The following is a 16,208-nucleotide window of genomic DNA, read 5'->3' on the forward strand; positions in this document are numbered from 1 at the left end:
TAAATCATTGACTTGCACCAGCATTTTAATCTAGATTTGAGCTCTAGATTATCACAATCAAGCATCTTTCAGTTTGATTCAAAAGTTTTCTTTTAACATCAAAGTAGAGAACATTGCAATGCTCACTTGATGTATTAGCCTCAAACTTTATTTCATCTTTAAGAAAGAGTCTTAAGATATGACAGTGTTAATGCCCAATTGGTGATTTAATCAGTAAGTTCCTGGCATTTCTCACACCTTGGGTTGGTCTCAATAGGATGTAATTAATTGCCTTGTTTTTAAAGGCATTTCATCTAATGCATGAGGCACTTAGCACTGGATAAACATTTCCTCCACATGGGGATGATGGCACAGCTGGAAATGTGAGGAATCCGGGGTGTTTTTTGTTGTTTTGTCTTCCAAAACTGTCTTCTCCGTTTATGTTTTAAACATGGTATGAATATTATTGTCTCTCCTTTGTCAATATGAATACACAACTCATAAAGTATGTTTTGTAAGAGCAGGAGTGTTTCTTGAGGCCTCTGATTGGCTGAGCTCAACTGGAAGACAGATGAGGGTGGTGCTTTTAAATGGCACACAGAGTAAATGTTTGCTTTCCATCAATAAAGATGACACCCAACACCCCCAGTCCGCCAAACAGCTGTCTCCCACAATGGAGAGCACCGGGATGTGGAGTGAGAGGAAGGGAGGGGGGCGAGCTGTGACCACTGAATGAGACACAATGCTAACATTACAGACTGAAAAAAAAGAAAAAAATGCACATTAAAATATTTCTAGGTCTAGGCTCTTTATAGTAGTATCAGTGTCAGAAATAGATTTTAATATTATTGCCCTCTTAAATTTCAGGAGCTTTTACCTCTAAGAAGAGTCTATTATTTTCTAATCATAAAAATTATAATTGTATGTCACATCACATTAATAGATGTATTTGAGAATTTGTATTAAGCATAAAAACTAATCTTATTCAGTTGATAACATGGGCTATGAATATCTATAGGCCTAGAATAAAGGTATTTTGTAACTTTTGTCTTAATTTCCTGCTGATAATTCTGTTTCCACGTATAATTCCACATATTAGTCTTTATCAAGGCATCAAGGATGAAGAAAGATTCTTCAAGGATGCAAGAAAGAAAGAATGAAACGTTGTAGTTTTAAATGATCAAGAGATAATCTAAACTTCGTGTTACAGGTTGATCAATGTTTTGGCCTAGGCCTCTAACTGGCCATTTTGTGACAATCAAATATGATGTGATCTTTTAATTGAAGTCGTGTAACTGCTCAGGAAAGTGAATAAAGCAGTGTAGCGGTGTTCGGAGGGCAGGAGGTGGGCAGGACGCTGGTCAGAGGGCGGGAGATCAGCTCGTATATGATGAGACTCGCTCTGTGAGGAGCAGCACACTAAAACACTTTCCTGACTGGACTACAACAGTTTATACACTGTGTTAGGTTTCCATATGCTCTCTGATAGGCATCCTCACTGAGATCTAAATATCGTTTTACCTAATTAATTCATTCTGTCATTTTGCATTATTTACTAAATAATTATTTAGTTGAATAACAGAAGACATGATTGAGGAAGTGAAACGGGAGAGAAGCGATCAATGGATGTCATATTACTCGGGCGAGGTATGATTGAGATTTTTTTTTTATTCAAATTAGGCTACTAGAAATGTATAATATTTTTAACATTATAATATTAAACATTTATAATAATTTATATTTATTTGTTTTATTTTTATTATTATTATTATTTGCTTACTCTTTAAATAAGTTATTTAAATTATTAATATTTAAATATTGCCCAAAATAAAATACCCTTTTTTATCAGAAAACATTTTTCCTATCAATGACACGTTTATGTAAAAAAAAAAATGCGTTTAGTTTAGACAAAAATTAAGCTAAAACTCATCAAACCTATAGCCTAACTTTTTTTCTTATATCTAACTCAGTCAAACGCAATTTTCACAAACACAAACAGATCAGAACAAAAACTTTTACTTATATTATTAATATTATAGTCTAGAAACAGGTGACTAAAAACGCTTTTTATCTGTGCGCGGTCACGTACACTTGCTGTGGTTATGCGTGTGTTTTCAGCGTGTCTGCGCTTGTGTGTGTGTGTGTGTGTGTGTGTGTGGTCTCGCGGTAGTTAATTGATTTACTCTGTGATTGTGTTGAATGTCTCACGCTTTGACACTCGTGTATGACTTACACTCGGCTCATAACCAGAGGGGCGTCTCGCAATCCGAAACACGAAAGCAGGGCTCCGATTTGAAAGCGCCGAATTATCACGATCGCTGTCCATCGGGAAAAAAAGAACAAGTGAAAACAGCAGTCGCGCCCGCAAATACCCCTATGTCATGAGATAGAAAAAAGGCGCACGGTGAGTGACTTAAAAAGAGACAAAAGGGTGAGAAGAATGGCCGGACTAGCCAGATAATGGGGTTATCGGCTGGGTGGGTGGTCAGAATACATTTAGGCTACATCAAGTTACCCAAGGCGCCATGGTTTGATTAGGAAATATGGATGCCATCATCGTCAAGATTTTCGTATATATACAAAATTATTAATAGTAACTGTATACAATGTGATTGCTGTTAATTATAAAATCAAAATAAAGCACAAGATCATATCATTTGTGGACCACAAGACCAGACATAAGGGTCAATTTTTTAAACGGAGATTTTTACATCATCTGAAAGTGAAATACGATTTCCATAAATGTTTTTTTTTTTTTTTTTTTTTTTTTTTTTTTGGATAGGACAATATTTGGTCAAGATACAACTCTTTGAAAATCTGGATTCGGATGGTGCAAAAATAATCAAAGTATTTAGAAGATAGATTTTAAAGGTGTCCAAATAAAGTTCTTAGCAATGCATATTAATAATAAAAAAATTAGGTTTTGATATATCGTTCCTTAATAATGATTTTTGGCATAAAAGAAAAATCTATAATTTTGACCCATAAAATGTTGTTATAATGTGGTTATTGTTGGCTATTGCTACAAACATACCCCAGTGACTTAAGACTGTGTATCACTGTTTTAATAGTTTTTGGTCAAAGAAATACCCATTATATTACTGACACATTCAACAACAACTGCATTTGACTGAATATTTTTAAATATATTAAATATTTAAACTGCTTAAAAAAAAAAAATCCCCCCACATTTTTAATATGGTATTTGAACCGAAACTTTGGTTTACAGTAGTTCTGACTCTGGTCTTCACTTTATTGTACAACAATACAATAAAACAATTATAATATATATATATATTTATTTATTTATTTATTTTAATCTAACGTTAATTTCTCATATTTTAGGTGTTCTATGGAGCAGACAACCTGCCATTGGGTCCCAGAGGATATTGCCCCCCAGAGCATCACTACCAGAGTTATGGCCCACCGTGTGATTCGGCAGCTGCGGGAAACACCGGGAGACTCGGAAGCCCAGTGGGAATACTGCCTCCACCAAACCCCAAAGGATACGCTGAGAGCAACTCCAGAGAATCTGAGCCTGTGCTGAAATCAGTTTACAGACGGACCTTAAGCCATGCCAAGCCACCATATTCCTACATCTCTCTTATCTGCATGGCAATCCAGCAATCGCCAGCCAAGAGACTGACACTGAACGAGATCTATGACTGGATCCGCCAGCTCTTTCCGTATTACAGACAGAATCAACAGCGATGGCAAAACTCCATCCGACATTCCCTGTCTTTCAACGACTGCTTTGTGCGTGTCCCGAGATCGCCAGACTCGCCAGGGAAAGGCTCATACTGGGCCCTGCACCCCGACTCCGGTGACATGTTCGAGAACGGCTGCTACATGCGTCGCCAGAAGCGCTTCAAGTGTCAAAAGGCGATGTCACCCTCAAAAAATTTGGATGGGGAAGCTGTGAAATTGGAAGGGAAGAAGAAAAAGGTGGAGGTCAAGTCAGTCACCTCTTTTTGTAAATCACCTGGACCTCCCCTAGTTGACACCACAACACAGCATTCAGGGATATTACCAGTGTCCTATCCCACAGCCAAAACACCTTCTCCTTCCCATCTTCCTCAGCACCTTACTCCCCAACACACTCTATTTCCTACCCAGCCTCCAGAGATCTCAACACACTTGCCCTCTCTGAATGTCCCGTTCCCAACAATGCCCAGTCCCAGCCTGCAGTCTGTTCCACAAGCCTCAATGGAAACCAGCTTGCATTGTGAACCAACATCCCAATACCACATTTCTGTCCCACGACTTATCGACTTCCAGTACTGCGAGACTCCTGTGAACTACCCGGTTTACTGCCAGTCTAATTCCCATCCCAACTTCCCCTCGTATGCTGGAGACTCTGTCTACTACCCTGGGTTTAGCATGTGTTCTGCTCCTCTTCTGAGTTCCTCCTGATCAGCCTCCTATAGTGAATTAAGGGCTGTTAAAATAGGATTCATTTCTGTTTAGATGCTTATAATTGCTGTATATAATAGCTGATGGACACCTCATAGCTGGAGAAGTATCTGTTATCTGATGCTATTCTTTGATTCTGTGTGAATTTGAATTCAATTATATTGAAGGTGTTTGAAGAAACATATGAATGTGAATTCCTTGCTGTAAATCTCAAGTAAAATTTTGAACATTCCAAAAGGTGTTAGTTCTGTTATTTGCATGTCTAGTGTGAGGTGCAAGATTATAATCACACTTTAAGGCTTTCACATTATTTTTACTGCTGTATTTTTAAAATTCCTCAAGAGAGTGTTCGGGGAAGAATCAACCCAAGAGAGGCAGTGTCTTACATTATACAAAATAATTTTTGTAGCCACCTTTAGATACCAATATAATAATAATAATTATTATTATTCTTTTAACATTCACAATGTGCATAAAATAAAATTATGTGTATATTGCATATTTATGGCACTAAGATGTCTAAATAGAACATCAAACAATATGTTTGAAAAAAATAATAAAATCAAAAATATAAAAAAATCATATATATGTATGTAGCAACATTATGCATATTTCTAAGTAAATGAGTTGGAAATAATACATATTTATTCAAATAAATCATAATTAGATGTTAGATTAGGCAGAAAAAGAAAACTAAATAAATTAACAATTAAAATCCTATATATGATAAAATAATTAGATATTATAAATATTATTTTACTAGTTAATGAAAAAAAATTATGTCAAACATATCTCTAAACAGGCAGAAAAACAAAAACAGACAAATATCACATATTGTGAAATAGTTAGATAATATAAAATGAATAATATAGGGGAATTATGTATACAAATGTATTAGTGAATGAGTTTGAAATAAAAATTCATGTGTATGCCGCTTAGATGTTTTCAAACAGGCAGAACAAATTCTAAATATATTTTTTATTATGTATGATAATATAATTTGATAATATAAAAATAAATAAACAAAAAATTGAAATAATAATTGAAAATAAAATGCATATTTATAACATGTGCCAGCAATACAACTGCACAAACCCATCAAACTACAGATGCACCGATTTTGACTGTTTAGTGTGGTTGGTGTGGTGTCTCATGGGCTGAATGCTAGCCTAACCTTTGATTCTTGGGTAAGCAGGATTGTGTTTGAGTGTATGAGAACAATAGGAAGACACTGTCTTAATGGTGGACCTCCCCAAAGCAGTGTCTTCTCAACAATGGGACACAGGGACACCCACAGCGATCTGAGCAGAAGCCACAGACCCCTCAGTGTGTGTCCGAGATTCAGACAGAGGGCGAGACGTCAGGACTCCATGAGCTTTCTGGGCTATGATCTGTTCCTGCACAGATTATTGTCTTCTTTAGAAGTCGGCCCATCAACAGATTCGGCTGTATGTTGATATGATGGATGACTGTGACGTGACTTTCTAAATATCTGAAAGTCTGGCTATGTGTGTATTCAGTTCTTAGCATTACAAGGGTGTGAATGTGGATTTGTAGGGTGTGAAGATGCTGTCTGCAGGTCATCAGTAGCCCAGCTGTGGATCCAGACTGTGAGGGGGTAGGGGCAGGAGGAAGGGATCTGCTGCCAGGTGATTGTTGGTGAAAAAGTTTGTCAAATGATAAATGTAATTAAATTCTGTGTAAATGTATTTGTGTATATTTAGTTAATTTTAAATGATCCTGAGTTGTGACAAATTTTAAAAGAACTAAATTGCATGCGCAACAATTCTAAAAGAATTACAAAATGCTGTTTGAAACAGTACAGCATGTCATTCTGCAGGACATCCAAACCGTATCAACAACCCAAACGCAGAAGGAAATATTTTATTTTATAAGCATTTTTTTCGATGGCTGCTTAAAACGTCTCATGGGGGTTTTGTTCCGCTTGTCAAAAAGCTGGCATGTGATTGGCTGGAGAGTGGAAGCTGCCCTGTTGGCATGGCAGCGGCCGAACAGACTAGGCCATGTTGTTTACACAGTGGCCAGCTTTTTATTGCCTGTCTGTGCCTGCGCGTCTCCGTTAGTGTCCCTCCGTCTCCTTTCACAAGGGCCCGGGTAAATATGCCTGTTCAAATAGCCATCAGTCAGAGGCAGTGACAGGCCTGCACTCCTTCCCACTTCCCCCGAAACTTCACTAACCCCCCTCGCTTCAGGCCACGCTCCCTATCTGAATGAGAAAGCGTTCAAATTCTTGCTACATTTAAATTAATTCCAAAGAACTCAGGGCAAACACTTTGATTCCTTTTAGGACATAGATTTAGATTAAAGAAACACTTTTCTGTTTTAGAAATGTGATAGCATTCCAGCTATGCACTTAGAATAAAATCTATAACTTGGCTTCTCTCGTTTAACGTCATCCACTATTCATCTCCTCTATTATTCTCTCTTCGTCTCTGGATCCACCTGTGTTTGCAGAGTGACAGTGGTGCGGTTCTTTCAGGACAGTCAGATAAGCTACCAGCAAATAACAAAAAAAGATGAGGGACACCCAGCATCTATTTATCCCTTTCTTTCCTCTTTCATCCCTTTGTAATGTGATTCCTCTATTCATTGCTCGGCCTTGTGGCTCTCTGGCTGGTCTGAAGCTGCTGTTTAGGGTGTGCACCTTGCTCATTTTCTGAAAGCATTGAGTTATTGCAGCTTCTGTTCAGCGTATTCATCCATTGTTGGTTTTCTCTTTCTGTTCTGTTCTTTTTCTGTCTCCCATCTTTCTGTTGTAGTTTCTGGTTTAATCATAGAAGTGGTCAAACTCATCATCAGACTCCACGATCTCATTTGTGGCTGCAGGATGACTCTTCTGTGGTAGATTTTCCTCCTCTAAATCAGAGGGTTGATCTGGATAAAAAATAAATAAATAAATATTTAATAAAATTTGACTAATATAATGGTGGAAATTAAGATAATAAATGAAAAATAAAGCACATTCCATTTTTTGTTGAAAGTTTCTTAGTAGCTAGCCAGCCTGACAAGTCCTCAATTTCTAAAACTATGAATAAAACCATGAAAGGTAAATAATAAGAATAAGAATAAGAATAAGAATAAGAATAACAATAACAATAACAATAACAATAACAATAAGAATAATTGCATTAAATATGAATTCACCACTTAATGTCTAATGTAAAATCTTGGTCCTGTTTTTAGACATAAAATTCATCCATAAGCAGTATTGCATACACAAAATAATGTCAAATTTAGTATACTGTATGCCACATTTTCAATGAATGAGCAAATATGGTGGCAACAAATGTTTTCTTCTGTGTTGTGACATACATTTTAATGTAGTGGATTACTGAAAAAAAAAAGAAAAAAAGTAAGGCTGGGATATGGTTCTCAACACCAGGGAGAACATGTTATGGTATTATATTACAGAATTATTACATATTCTGAGTAAACATTAGAAAATCCAAATTAAAACATGAAACATGCATTTGGAAAATGAAAATAATTTTCATTTTTTTGCTGATTTTAACAAGCCCTGTGTTTTTAGTCTGATCTCAGGTAAATCTAAAAATGAGAAATATTGTACGATTTACCAAATTCCATCCTATAGTTTGCAGGTTTTCGTTGTAAGTCAACAAGATTTAATGAGATTAATTGTACAATTTTGTAAAATACACATAAATATATATATAATTTTTTTATTATTATTATTTTTTTTTACAAAAATAAACATACCATTTGATTGGTCTGTCTCCTTCATATCATCCTCCCTGTGGGAATAAATAAAGGTTAGAGTCCCAATGAGCAAACATACAATATAATATAGAAAATAACTAAACTCACTGCTGTGTTTGGGAGTTGACAGGGTTGAGAAGACTTTCAATATCATCCTCATCATCCTCAGGGCATTTTGTATGATCATCAAAAGGGTCTCGTGACCAGGGGTATGCTTTCTCAACCACAACCTCGTCATCTTCTTCTTCTTCATCATCTTCTGTTTCTCGATTGTAAACCTCTTCCTCTTCAGACTCCTCGAGGCTTTGCAGAAAGTCAGTTTTAATCCAATGAGTAGAAAATTCATATTAAGAATAAGAAATGAATATTCAAGAGCGGTGTTATTTGCATACATTTCAATATATACCTTTTGTGAATATCTTTTTCATCTTCTACAGTTTCTTGAGTCTTTCTAGCCTCCTTTGTATTTTGGAAACTATTGTCTCCCTCCTCTTCCTCCGTTGTTTCTCCTCCATCTCCACAATCTGGAATGTCATCTGGAACATCGCCTTCCCTTTCTGGCTCTTCTCTATGACTGCGTTCAGTCCCATCTCTCTTTCCCGTCATTTTCTCACTCCCTTCTTCATTGCCTCCCTGTGCTTCATCATCAAAACCTGCTTCCTCATCTCCATCTGTGCTTTCCTCATCCTCTTCTTCGTCCTTAGCTTGTCTGTGACTTATTTTCTCCTCGGCCACAATGATATCATGACTGTCATCATCTTCTTCATTAGACTCTTCTTCTTCCTCTCTAACATTAAGTCCTTCAGATCCATCTTTCTTTTCAGAGCTGACACTACTCTGAGAAATTTCTTGGCTCTTGCTTTCTTCCTGTTCGTCTTCATCTTGCATCACTGCATCAACAGCCTTCTCTGTGATAACAGATTCTTTGCTGTTGCACTTATTAAACTGCTTTTGATGTTTGTGGTTGATTTTTGGGCCCGAGTTACTATGTGAAGCATCTTGTGACATAGTGGAAGAGCTAAAACAGATAAATGTGGAAGGATGTTATAAAAATATACATTTCCAAAACTTAGGAAGATCTATCTCTAACATGTGGATGGCATTGCAGATGGAGAGAAAATTTATCATTTTTGTCTACATGGAGTTATTAAATTGTGAAAACGATCCTGTTCATGTGGCATACCCATGAGATTCATCCTTATTTTCTGTAGAGTATGAATTTGTCCCATCAATTTTTTTCTTTCTCCGTTTTTGCATCCCAGAAACTGTGACTTTAGAGGACACAGCGCTGCTATCACTACTTTCTTCATGGTTGATTGACAGACGCACTACAGGAATAAGCATACTCAGTTTTTTTAATAATGGTTTGTTTACATTAGATTAATAAAATGTAAGGTTTTTCCCACAGAGAAATAAATCAATGTAAAGTCACAAAACAACTAACCTGGTCTACAGTCGAGCTCAGAAGACCGATCACTCCCTTTCCCTTTCCTCTTGTGTTTTGGTTTAGCTTGTGTCACCTTTTCCTTGTCTGGCTCACTGCATTGGATTGTTTCTTCACTGGGGACTGGTGCATCCATCATACCCCACGTCATGGGGTTCAGCACAGGAAGTCGTGGCCAGGAAGCAGCAGGAGGAGTGAAGTGAGCTGTAGGCATAGACCCTTGTCTTATCCCAGCCCACAGATGGTCCATTGATGGTGGCTTTTGCTGGACTGGAGAATGTAACTGATGGACTATATCGCCAGTTAAAGAATAGTAAGGTGGCAAGGCATGATTTAAGGCTTGAGTGTTCTGAAGGTTTTTGTAATCCTTTGCGACATTGTTTTGGGGGAGTCCGGAAATAGAAAGCTGTGAGCCAGTTAACCAAGTAGGTGGAATGTAAGGATCATGGTCGCATCTTTCAGAATTTAGCTTGATGTCTAAAATAAGAGGGCCTTGTTAACAGTTTTCTCAACAAAAGTTGATATGGGGCATGAGAAATTTGCTAAGTGTATTACCTTTTACTTTCTGATGAGTGTTTAGCATGGTGTGTGAAGGCTGAGATGCGTCTGGAAAATTGGAGGATAGAAGGTGGGCTCTAAAGTCAGACCTGTGTTCAGACTTGATGCCTTCTTCCTCTTCCATCTTCTGAATATAGCTCTTTAAGTGCTGTTGTACCTGCTGGACGAAAACCAGACATTACAATCAAAACAAGTGTCCTGTTTTCCATTCACTTTTCAGTAACATTATCAGACACTCAGTTTTGTTCATGTTTGTCAAGACTCCTTTAAAAAGATATCACTTTCCCTCGAAAAAAGCACCTTTGACTTTTCAGAAACTCTTATGTCTTTGAGCCTTTGCTGCCATCGTGGGAAGCTCTCTTGCAGATACTGTTCATACTGAACCTTTTAAAGAGAAAATGTCAAAGTTAGTTTAATTAAGCAACAACATGTACATTCAATTGCAAAACATTATGAATCTCTAAGTTTTAGAGGACAAATTCATGTCATATGACGGATCTGCTTATCAATGCATTATAAGGCAGCTCTTAGAAAAAGCATAATGCCAAAAAATTAACTTTTAGCTTCACAGATGGTCATTGTAACAGTATTGTTAGAGTGAAAATTGAATACCTTATTTCTCCCTAAAAGCTGCTTAGTACTAAAGATGTTATGAAATGGAAATTTTGATAGTCTTTTCTTCCTCATTATGAAGTATACCAGATTGAAACGTCTTCTTGAATAAAAATAAATTTAGGGTGGAACTTTGATTTTGTCGTTCAGAAACTAATTAGATTCTTGTATTGTTGTTGTTTGCTAATTGCCCAAAACCATTGTTTTTATTTCAGGGTGACTTATAATGTTAGATATAATGTCATTTATTTCACAGTTCTGCTCCAGTAACTGACAAGCCTCTAAAGGTACATTTTTCAGCACTTTTTTTTCTTTCTGACAATGCATGTATGGAAGGCAGGGAGGTTCCGTGTGTAAGCTGACCCGTATAGTGTTCATGGCTTCAGTGCGGGCCACCATGTCATTGAGCGTGTCTTGTGCTCTCTGAAAGTCCTGCAACAGCTTTTGGTTCTTGATCTGAGCCCTGCGCTCCTGCTCACTGATCTCCAACCAGCGGCCCTGCAGCCAGGCTGCCCTGCTCCTGTCACAACAAACACATCATCAACTCATTCAGTAATAAAATAAATAAAAAAACGAATGAATGCCAGAATCCTCTAAAATCAAGAAGGATCCTAAAAAAACTAAATACAGCTATTCTTATAACCTGGAAAATTCAGTTTATCCTAAAGGATATTATTTATGCTTATAGAATATTTGAATGATCCTATTCGTTCCAAAATAGTTATTTTTATTTTTTATTATAAACTTTTTTCTTTCTTTCTTTGTTTTTTTTTTTTTTTTGACGTAACATGTCAGCCCAATACCATATAACAAATTTAATTCATCCTCAAATTCTGAATTGAACAAATATAGGTGTTAGGATATTTAATGAACGCATTGTTTCTTACAGGCGAGGATCCTCAAATTCTGAATTGAACAAATATAGGTGTTAGGATATTTAATGAACGCATTGTTTCTTACAGGCGATGATTTCGCTGCTGTGATTGAAGATCATTCTGGAGCTGCCTTCTCCTCTGCTGACTGTATTAGAGAGATAGAGAAAACCATGAGTGATGTTTAACACATATACACAGACTACATAATGTCTTAAAAGAGCAGTTTACTGTCATTTTGTTCAAAATCTGTAAACTATCTGTAAAATATTAAAAACTATCATTCTATCTACACAGCCTCGGCTACATCTTCTACAGGTATTAGGTGTTGCTTCTTTCCTATAGGTTTCAAACAACACGAGGGTTAATAGCCTAAATAATGACATGATAGTCATTTCTGGGTGAATTATAACTGTAATTCTTTTTTTTACAATCCTTGTGGACATACAATAGCGCCCTCTCCTGGGTTTTAACGCTACGGGAGATCAGTCACACAATTAAATCATAATTCATTGTACAATATCATGGCAATGTACACCGTAACACCTCGACATCCCAAACTAAATTAAACTAAACAGTAAACTAAATTAAAATAATAACGAAGCAGTATAATTCCGATATATGTTTAGACTAATTTGGGACTGGGACGAAGTGAATAAAATAAAGAGTGACTGATCACCACACGAGCACTCACTTGTGTTGTAAATTCTCGTATGCCTTCGTTTGGTGATTGTCCTGGAGCTCCTCCTCAGCCTTTGTAAAGGAAGTCATTTTAAACTCTCTCTGACTGGCAGTCTGCTCTCAAACCAGACAGCAGCGAGGATTATGAGATTAGGGATTATTCTTTACGAAAGGGGGTCAAAATGAAAGCGGTGGTCAAAGGAAAATCGTGGTAGTCTATTTTTAAAGACTACGTCTCACTACTAACCCCAAGGCTTTTCACGTTATTTTACAATCTTCGATTAGGCTACTTCATAGATACCACTGATGTCCCATCCTCACAATATAGAGGATTATTCTTAAATTTGAATAATTATTTGAAATATGTCCCTCGAACTAATATTCCAACTAAAACTCCAAAATCATTTTTTTTTTTTTTTTTATAAACAACTGAAGACTGATCTCGACTGACTGTTTTGAGACTTGATGGTCAAGCACACCAGTTGTCAGAAGGACAAGAAGACACTAAAATGCAAGATGCAATGTTGTGCCCGATTTTGTCAGAGGAACTAAAAGCTCATATTTATTTAAATAGTAAACAGAGTGTGTTTTCCACCTCGTATTTTATTTATTCATAAATGTGATTTTGATATGATTGCCTTTATACAATATTTGTATTTTTAAAATGTATTTACACAGTAGTCAGCTAGATACGGTGGGATTTTAAGAACAGGAAATCTGTAAGAATGTATAAGACATTCATTCTCTCATTTGCAAGGTGTTTCTGTACAACCGTGTATATACCGTATCTGTGTACCATATCTATGTCTGTGTACAACCATAGACAGTAAAAGTGTACAACCCCCTTATCTCCGTGTGGAACTATTGTACAGTGTTATTTGTGTTAGAGGGACTGTTTCAGGTGCAACACAGACCTCTCAGTGCCAAATGTTATTACTAGCCTGTAGCACCAGCTCATTGTTAAAGACAGCTGCCAGCAGGGTTTGTTCCACTTTTATCGTCAGAAAGATTTTCGGAATGGAATGAAAGGTCGGTATGAATTAATAAAAATAAATCGTCCTAGCCTTTTACAGTTTCCATTCGATAGCGGCTGTCAATGTGACTGGAACATAGAGTTACAAGTGTCCCATTCATTGCTAGTTTTAGATCTTAGTATTTGTTGCGTTTTCTATAAATGTCGTGTAATGAAACTTTTGAAAGGTTTTTAAAGCTTCTCTCAACTGGCCAACTTTTTATTGTTGTTTTGTGTGTGTGTTCAGACTCAAGCAAACGTGAATCGAGTGGCTTCTTCACAGGTAGGAAACAGGTTGAGCAGGTAGAGTCTCCTGCAGCAGATGAGTCAAGGCTGAAAACATGGCCAGGTTCATGAGTAGACTGTGGTGTAAGTTGGAGTCCTCCGGTCGATATCTGCCTATCGTTATGAACGCCGTGCTGGTGTTCTCCATCACTGCTGAGGTCAGTTACCTGGTGCTGGTGGAGGCTCCCCTTGAGCCAGAACAGAAAAAGACTGAGTGGTCCAGTATGTGGAAGGCCATGCATCTCTTCGCTCAGTACTTCATGTTGGGAAATATAACTTGGAATGCTTCGTTGTTTGTCAAAACTAACCCAAGTATTCGCGGAGTGTTTCTTGGAGGGGATGCATTGGGTCAAGGGTGGAGGTAATTGGTTTGTTTTGATTGTACAGTGTTTATTTATCACTTATTTGGGCTCTTAAATCTCTGTTATTGATGAATTCAGGAAGAGCCAGTAAATCATTCTAATCTGATATTTTCATCTTTTATTATAGGTATTGTTACAACTGTGAGACCCACACTCCTCCACGATGCTCACACTGCTATGACTGCAACGTGTGTGTACTGCGGCGTGATCACCACTGTGTGTTTTTTGGCCAGTGTGTCGGTTTCCACAATTACCGGTATTTCCTGACCTGTCTGCTCTTCATGTGGGCAGGGCTGCTCTATGCAGTAGTCATGAATGCTGAGGTCTTCATCGTCATCCTGAAGGAGGGTGTGACATTTCACAGCATCATGCTTTTGCTCGTGCCCTGGATAATGCTCGTCTCTGGTATGTATGGGATTTCTAATCCGTGTCTGCTCTGAGAAATGCATAATGTCTTGAGAAATAAAATGTTCCTCCATCTTTTGAAATGAGAGTTGAGCGTGCTGTGGAAATCATACTGTATATTTTCTTATTCTGAACTTTCAAAATCTTTTAAGGCTCAATAATAAGGATAGTGTGAGAAAGTTTCAAACACTGGTGCATTGTTGGCTTTTTTGTATACTATATGTGTTGTGATGCATTGCAAACCCAAATACTGTCTGTAGTGTATTAAAGTATTGTTGTCGAATTGTGCAATATGGTAAAATTATCTTGGACATTATTATTGATATTGCTTATTTACCAAGTTGCTTACATAAACGCATCTGCTTAATGAGTAAATGCAAACATAAATGAGGATTTCTTTTTTTAAGGCGAGAATGACTTTATAGACTTTTGATTTGTGAAAATGTTATTTATTTATTTATCAACTGTTCTCAACGATAATAATAATCATAAATATTTTTTTAAGCAGGCAAAGTAGCATATTACAGTGATTTATGAAGGATCATGTGACAATAAAGACTGGTGTTATGGCTACTAAAATATAGCTTTGCAATCAGAGGAACAAAATAAAAAAATTACAGAATTACAACAGAAAATCGTAATATTTAATGAAATAAGTTTTTACTGACCCTGACATTTTTAACTATAAGGACCCTATTGGTTGTGGAAAAATGATAGTGAAAATTTGGCATAAAATACAATTATTCTTAAATGTATTATATGACCCCCTTTAAAATTTTCAAACAAATAACCATTAACATCTGTTTTTCTCCATGACAGGACAGGTGACAGCACGAGCATTTGCCTTTGCATTCATTGCCGACACTTGTGTAGTCGGCTTCCTATTGGTTGCTGCGTTCCTGTTCTTTCATGTGGCTCTGATGCTGAGGGGACAGACCACACGTGAGTGGTACTCCACACGGAAGCCTTACAACCTGGGAGCAGTGGCTAACATCAGGGAATGCTTGGGCAAGTACTGGTACATCTGCTGGCTCTGTCCTTTGATACCTTCCCCACTGCCTGGAGACGGCATAAACTTCAAGGTGACTGGTTCACTAGAGCCCCTGAAGTAGGGTCTGCACTGATAGATCATTTTTCATTGCAATTTGAATACACTGGCCCGGCTGATGCAGAATGCCATGTTGTTGAGCCTGAAGCAGCTGCTGAATGCTGTGCTCACACCAAACAATTGGGAGTTCTTACCAGCTATTTTTGCCTTGGAGAACCAGCAAGACAAGCAGATTTCTGATTTCACTTTACAATTGATTTTGCTCATCAGCAGTCTTAAAGTTTATATTTGGTGTTAACTTGGGGTATGTAAAGTAAATATTTGATTATGTATTTTTTCTTACTTGTTCTATTTTGTAATATTTGCTTTTGTGAAGCAAACCATTTTTTTGCAAGGGGGAGTATTTTTTTCTGTGTTTTACTTGCTTGTTTTTTTTTTTTTTTTTTTTTTTTTTTTTTACCGTCATTAATGTGCCAAATAATCTGTTCGAACAAATGTGAATGTGCTACATGCCAAGCTGTCATGTTCTTTTGTCCTCGGTTATAAAACACAAAAAAAATTTATTGTATGGAAATTAATATTGTTTATCTGAAGTCTTATGCTTATATTTGTTCTTTTGAATCAGTACCTATGCATATGTTATCTTGCTTTAAAATAAATGCCCTTTGGTTTTATTTTTTGTTAGTGATAATGATTTTTAAATGTCTTAAAGGATCACCCAGATATGAAAAAAAATTAGCTTAAAATGTATTATCTTTTAGGCCATTTAAAATACCGTAGATGAATCTGTTTTTGTCAC

The 16,208-nt window shown here is 36.9% G+C and overlaps 4 protein-coding genes across 5 annotated transcripts; 2 read left to right on the forward strand and 2 right to left on the reverse strand.

The window, feature by feature from the left end:
- The first annotated feature begins 1,368 nt into the window (after positions 1 to 1,368).
- On the forward strand, positions 1,369 to 4,619 carry LOC113113913 (hepatocyte nuclear factor 3-gamma-like). Its single transcript, XM_026280462.1, has 2 exons — positions 1,369 to 1,626; positions 3,325 to 4,619. Exons 1-2 carry the CDS (start codon positions 1,567 to 1,569, stop codon positions 4,390 to 4,392), a joined length of 1,128 nt encoding a protein of 375 aa, XP_026136247.1. The 5' UTR covers positions 1,369 to 1,566; the 3' UTR covers positions 4,393 to 4,619.
- Positions 4,620 to 5,513: 894 nt separating this feature from the next.
- LOC113114498 (glutamic acid-rich protein-like) lies at positions 5,514 to 9,143 on the reverse strand. The gene is made up of 4 exons (XM_026281411.1): positions 8,537 to 9,143; positions 8,239 to 8,433; positions 8,131 to 8,165; positions 5,514 to 7,287 (listed from the first exon to the last, which is right to left on the reverse strand). Exons 1-4 carry the CDS (start codon positions 9,136 to 9,138, stop codon positions 7,181 to 7,183), a joined length of 939 nt encoding a protein of 312 aa, XP_026137196.1. The 5' UTR covers positions 9,139 to 9,143; the 3' UTR covers positions 5,514 to 7,180.
- Positions 9,144 to 9,300: 157 nt separating this feature from the next.
- Positions 9,301 to 12,391, reverse strand: LOC113113314 (uncharacterized). Its single transcript, XM_026279434.1, has 7 exons — positions 12,311 to 12,391; positions 11,705 to 11,764; positions 11,108 to 11,264; positions 10,433 to 10,516; positions 10,130 to 10,289; positions 9,575 to 10,051; positions 9,301 to 9,458 (listed from the first exon to the last, which is right to left on the reverse strand). Exons 1-7 carry the CDS (start codon positions 12,385 to 12,387, stop codon positions 9,301 to 9,303), a joined length of 1,173 nt encoding a protein of 390 aa, XP_026135219.1. The 5' UTR covers positions 12,388 to 12,391.
- A 788-nt stretch (positions 12,392 to 13,179) lies between these two features.
- On the forward strand, positions 13,180 to 16,083 carry LOC113113914 (probable palmitoyltransferase ZDHHC24). 2 transcript variants are annotated; one of them, XM_026280464.1, is made up of 4 exons: positions 13,180 to 13,326; positions 13,557 to 13,955; positions 14,084 to 14,361; positions 15,181 to 16,083. In XM_026280464.1, the coding sequence occupies exons 2-4, from the start codon at positions 13,651 to 13,653 to the stop codon at positions 15,471 to 15,473; spliced, it is 876 nt and encodes a 291-aa protein (XP_026136249.1). In that variant the 5' UTR covers positions 13,180 to 13,326; positions 13,557 to 13,650; the 3' UTR covers positions 15,474 to 16,083. The 2 variants fall into 2 exon arrangements, with proteins under 2 accessions (XP_026136249.1, XP_026136250.1); XM_026280465.1 differs by having other exon boundaries at positions 13,185 to 13,326; positions 13,593 to 13,955.
- The last annotated feature ends 125 nt before the right edge of the window (positions 16,084 to 16,208 follow it).

The sequence above is a fragment of the Carassius auratus genome, chromosome 14 (genome assembly GCF_003368295.1).
Source record: "Carassius auratus strain Wakin chromosome 14, ASM336829v1, whole genome shotgun sequence".
Classification (NCBI taxonomy): domain Eukaryota; kingdom Metazoa; phylum Chordata; class Actinopteri; order Cypriniformes; family Cyprinidae; genus Carassius; species Carassius auratus.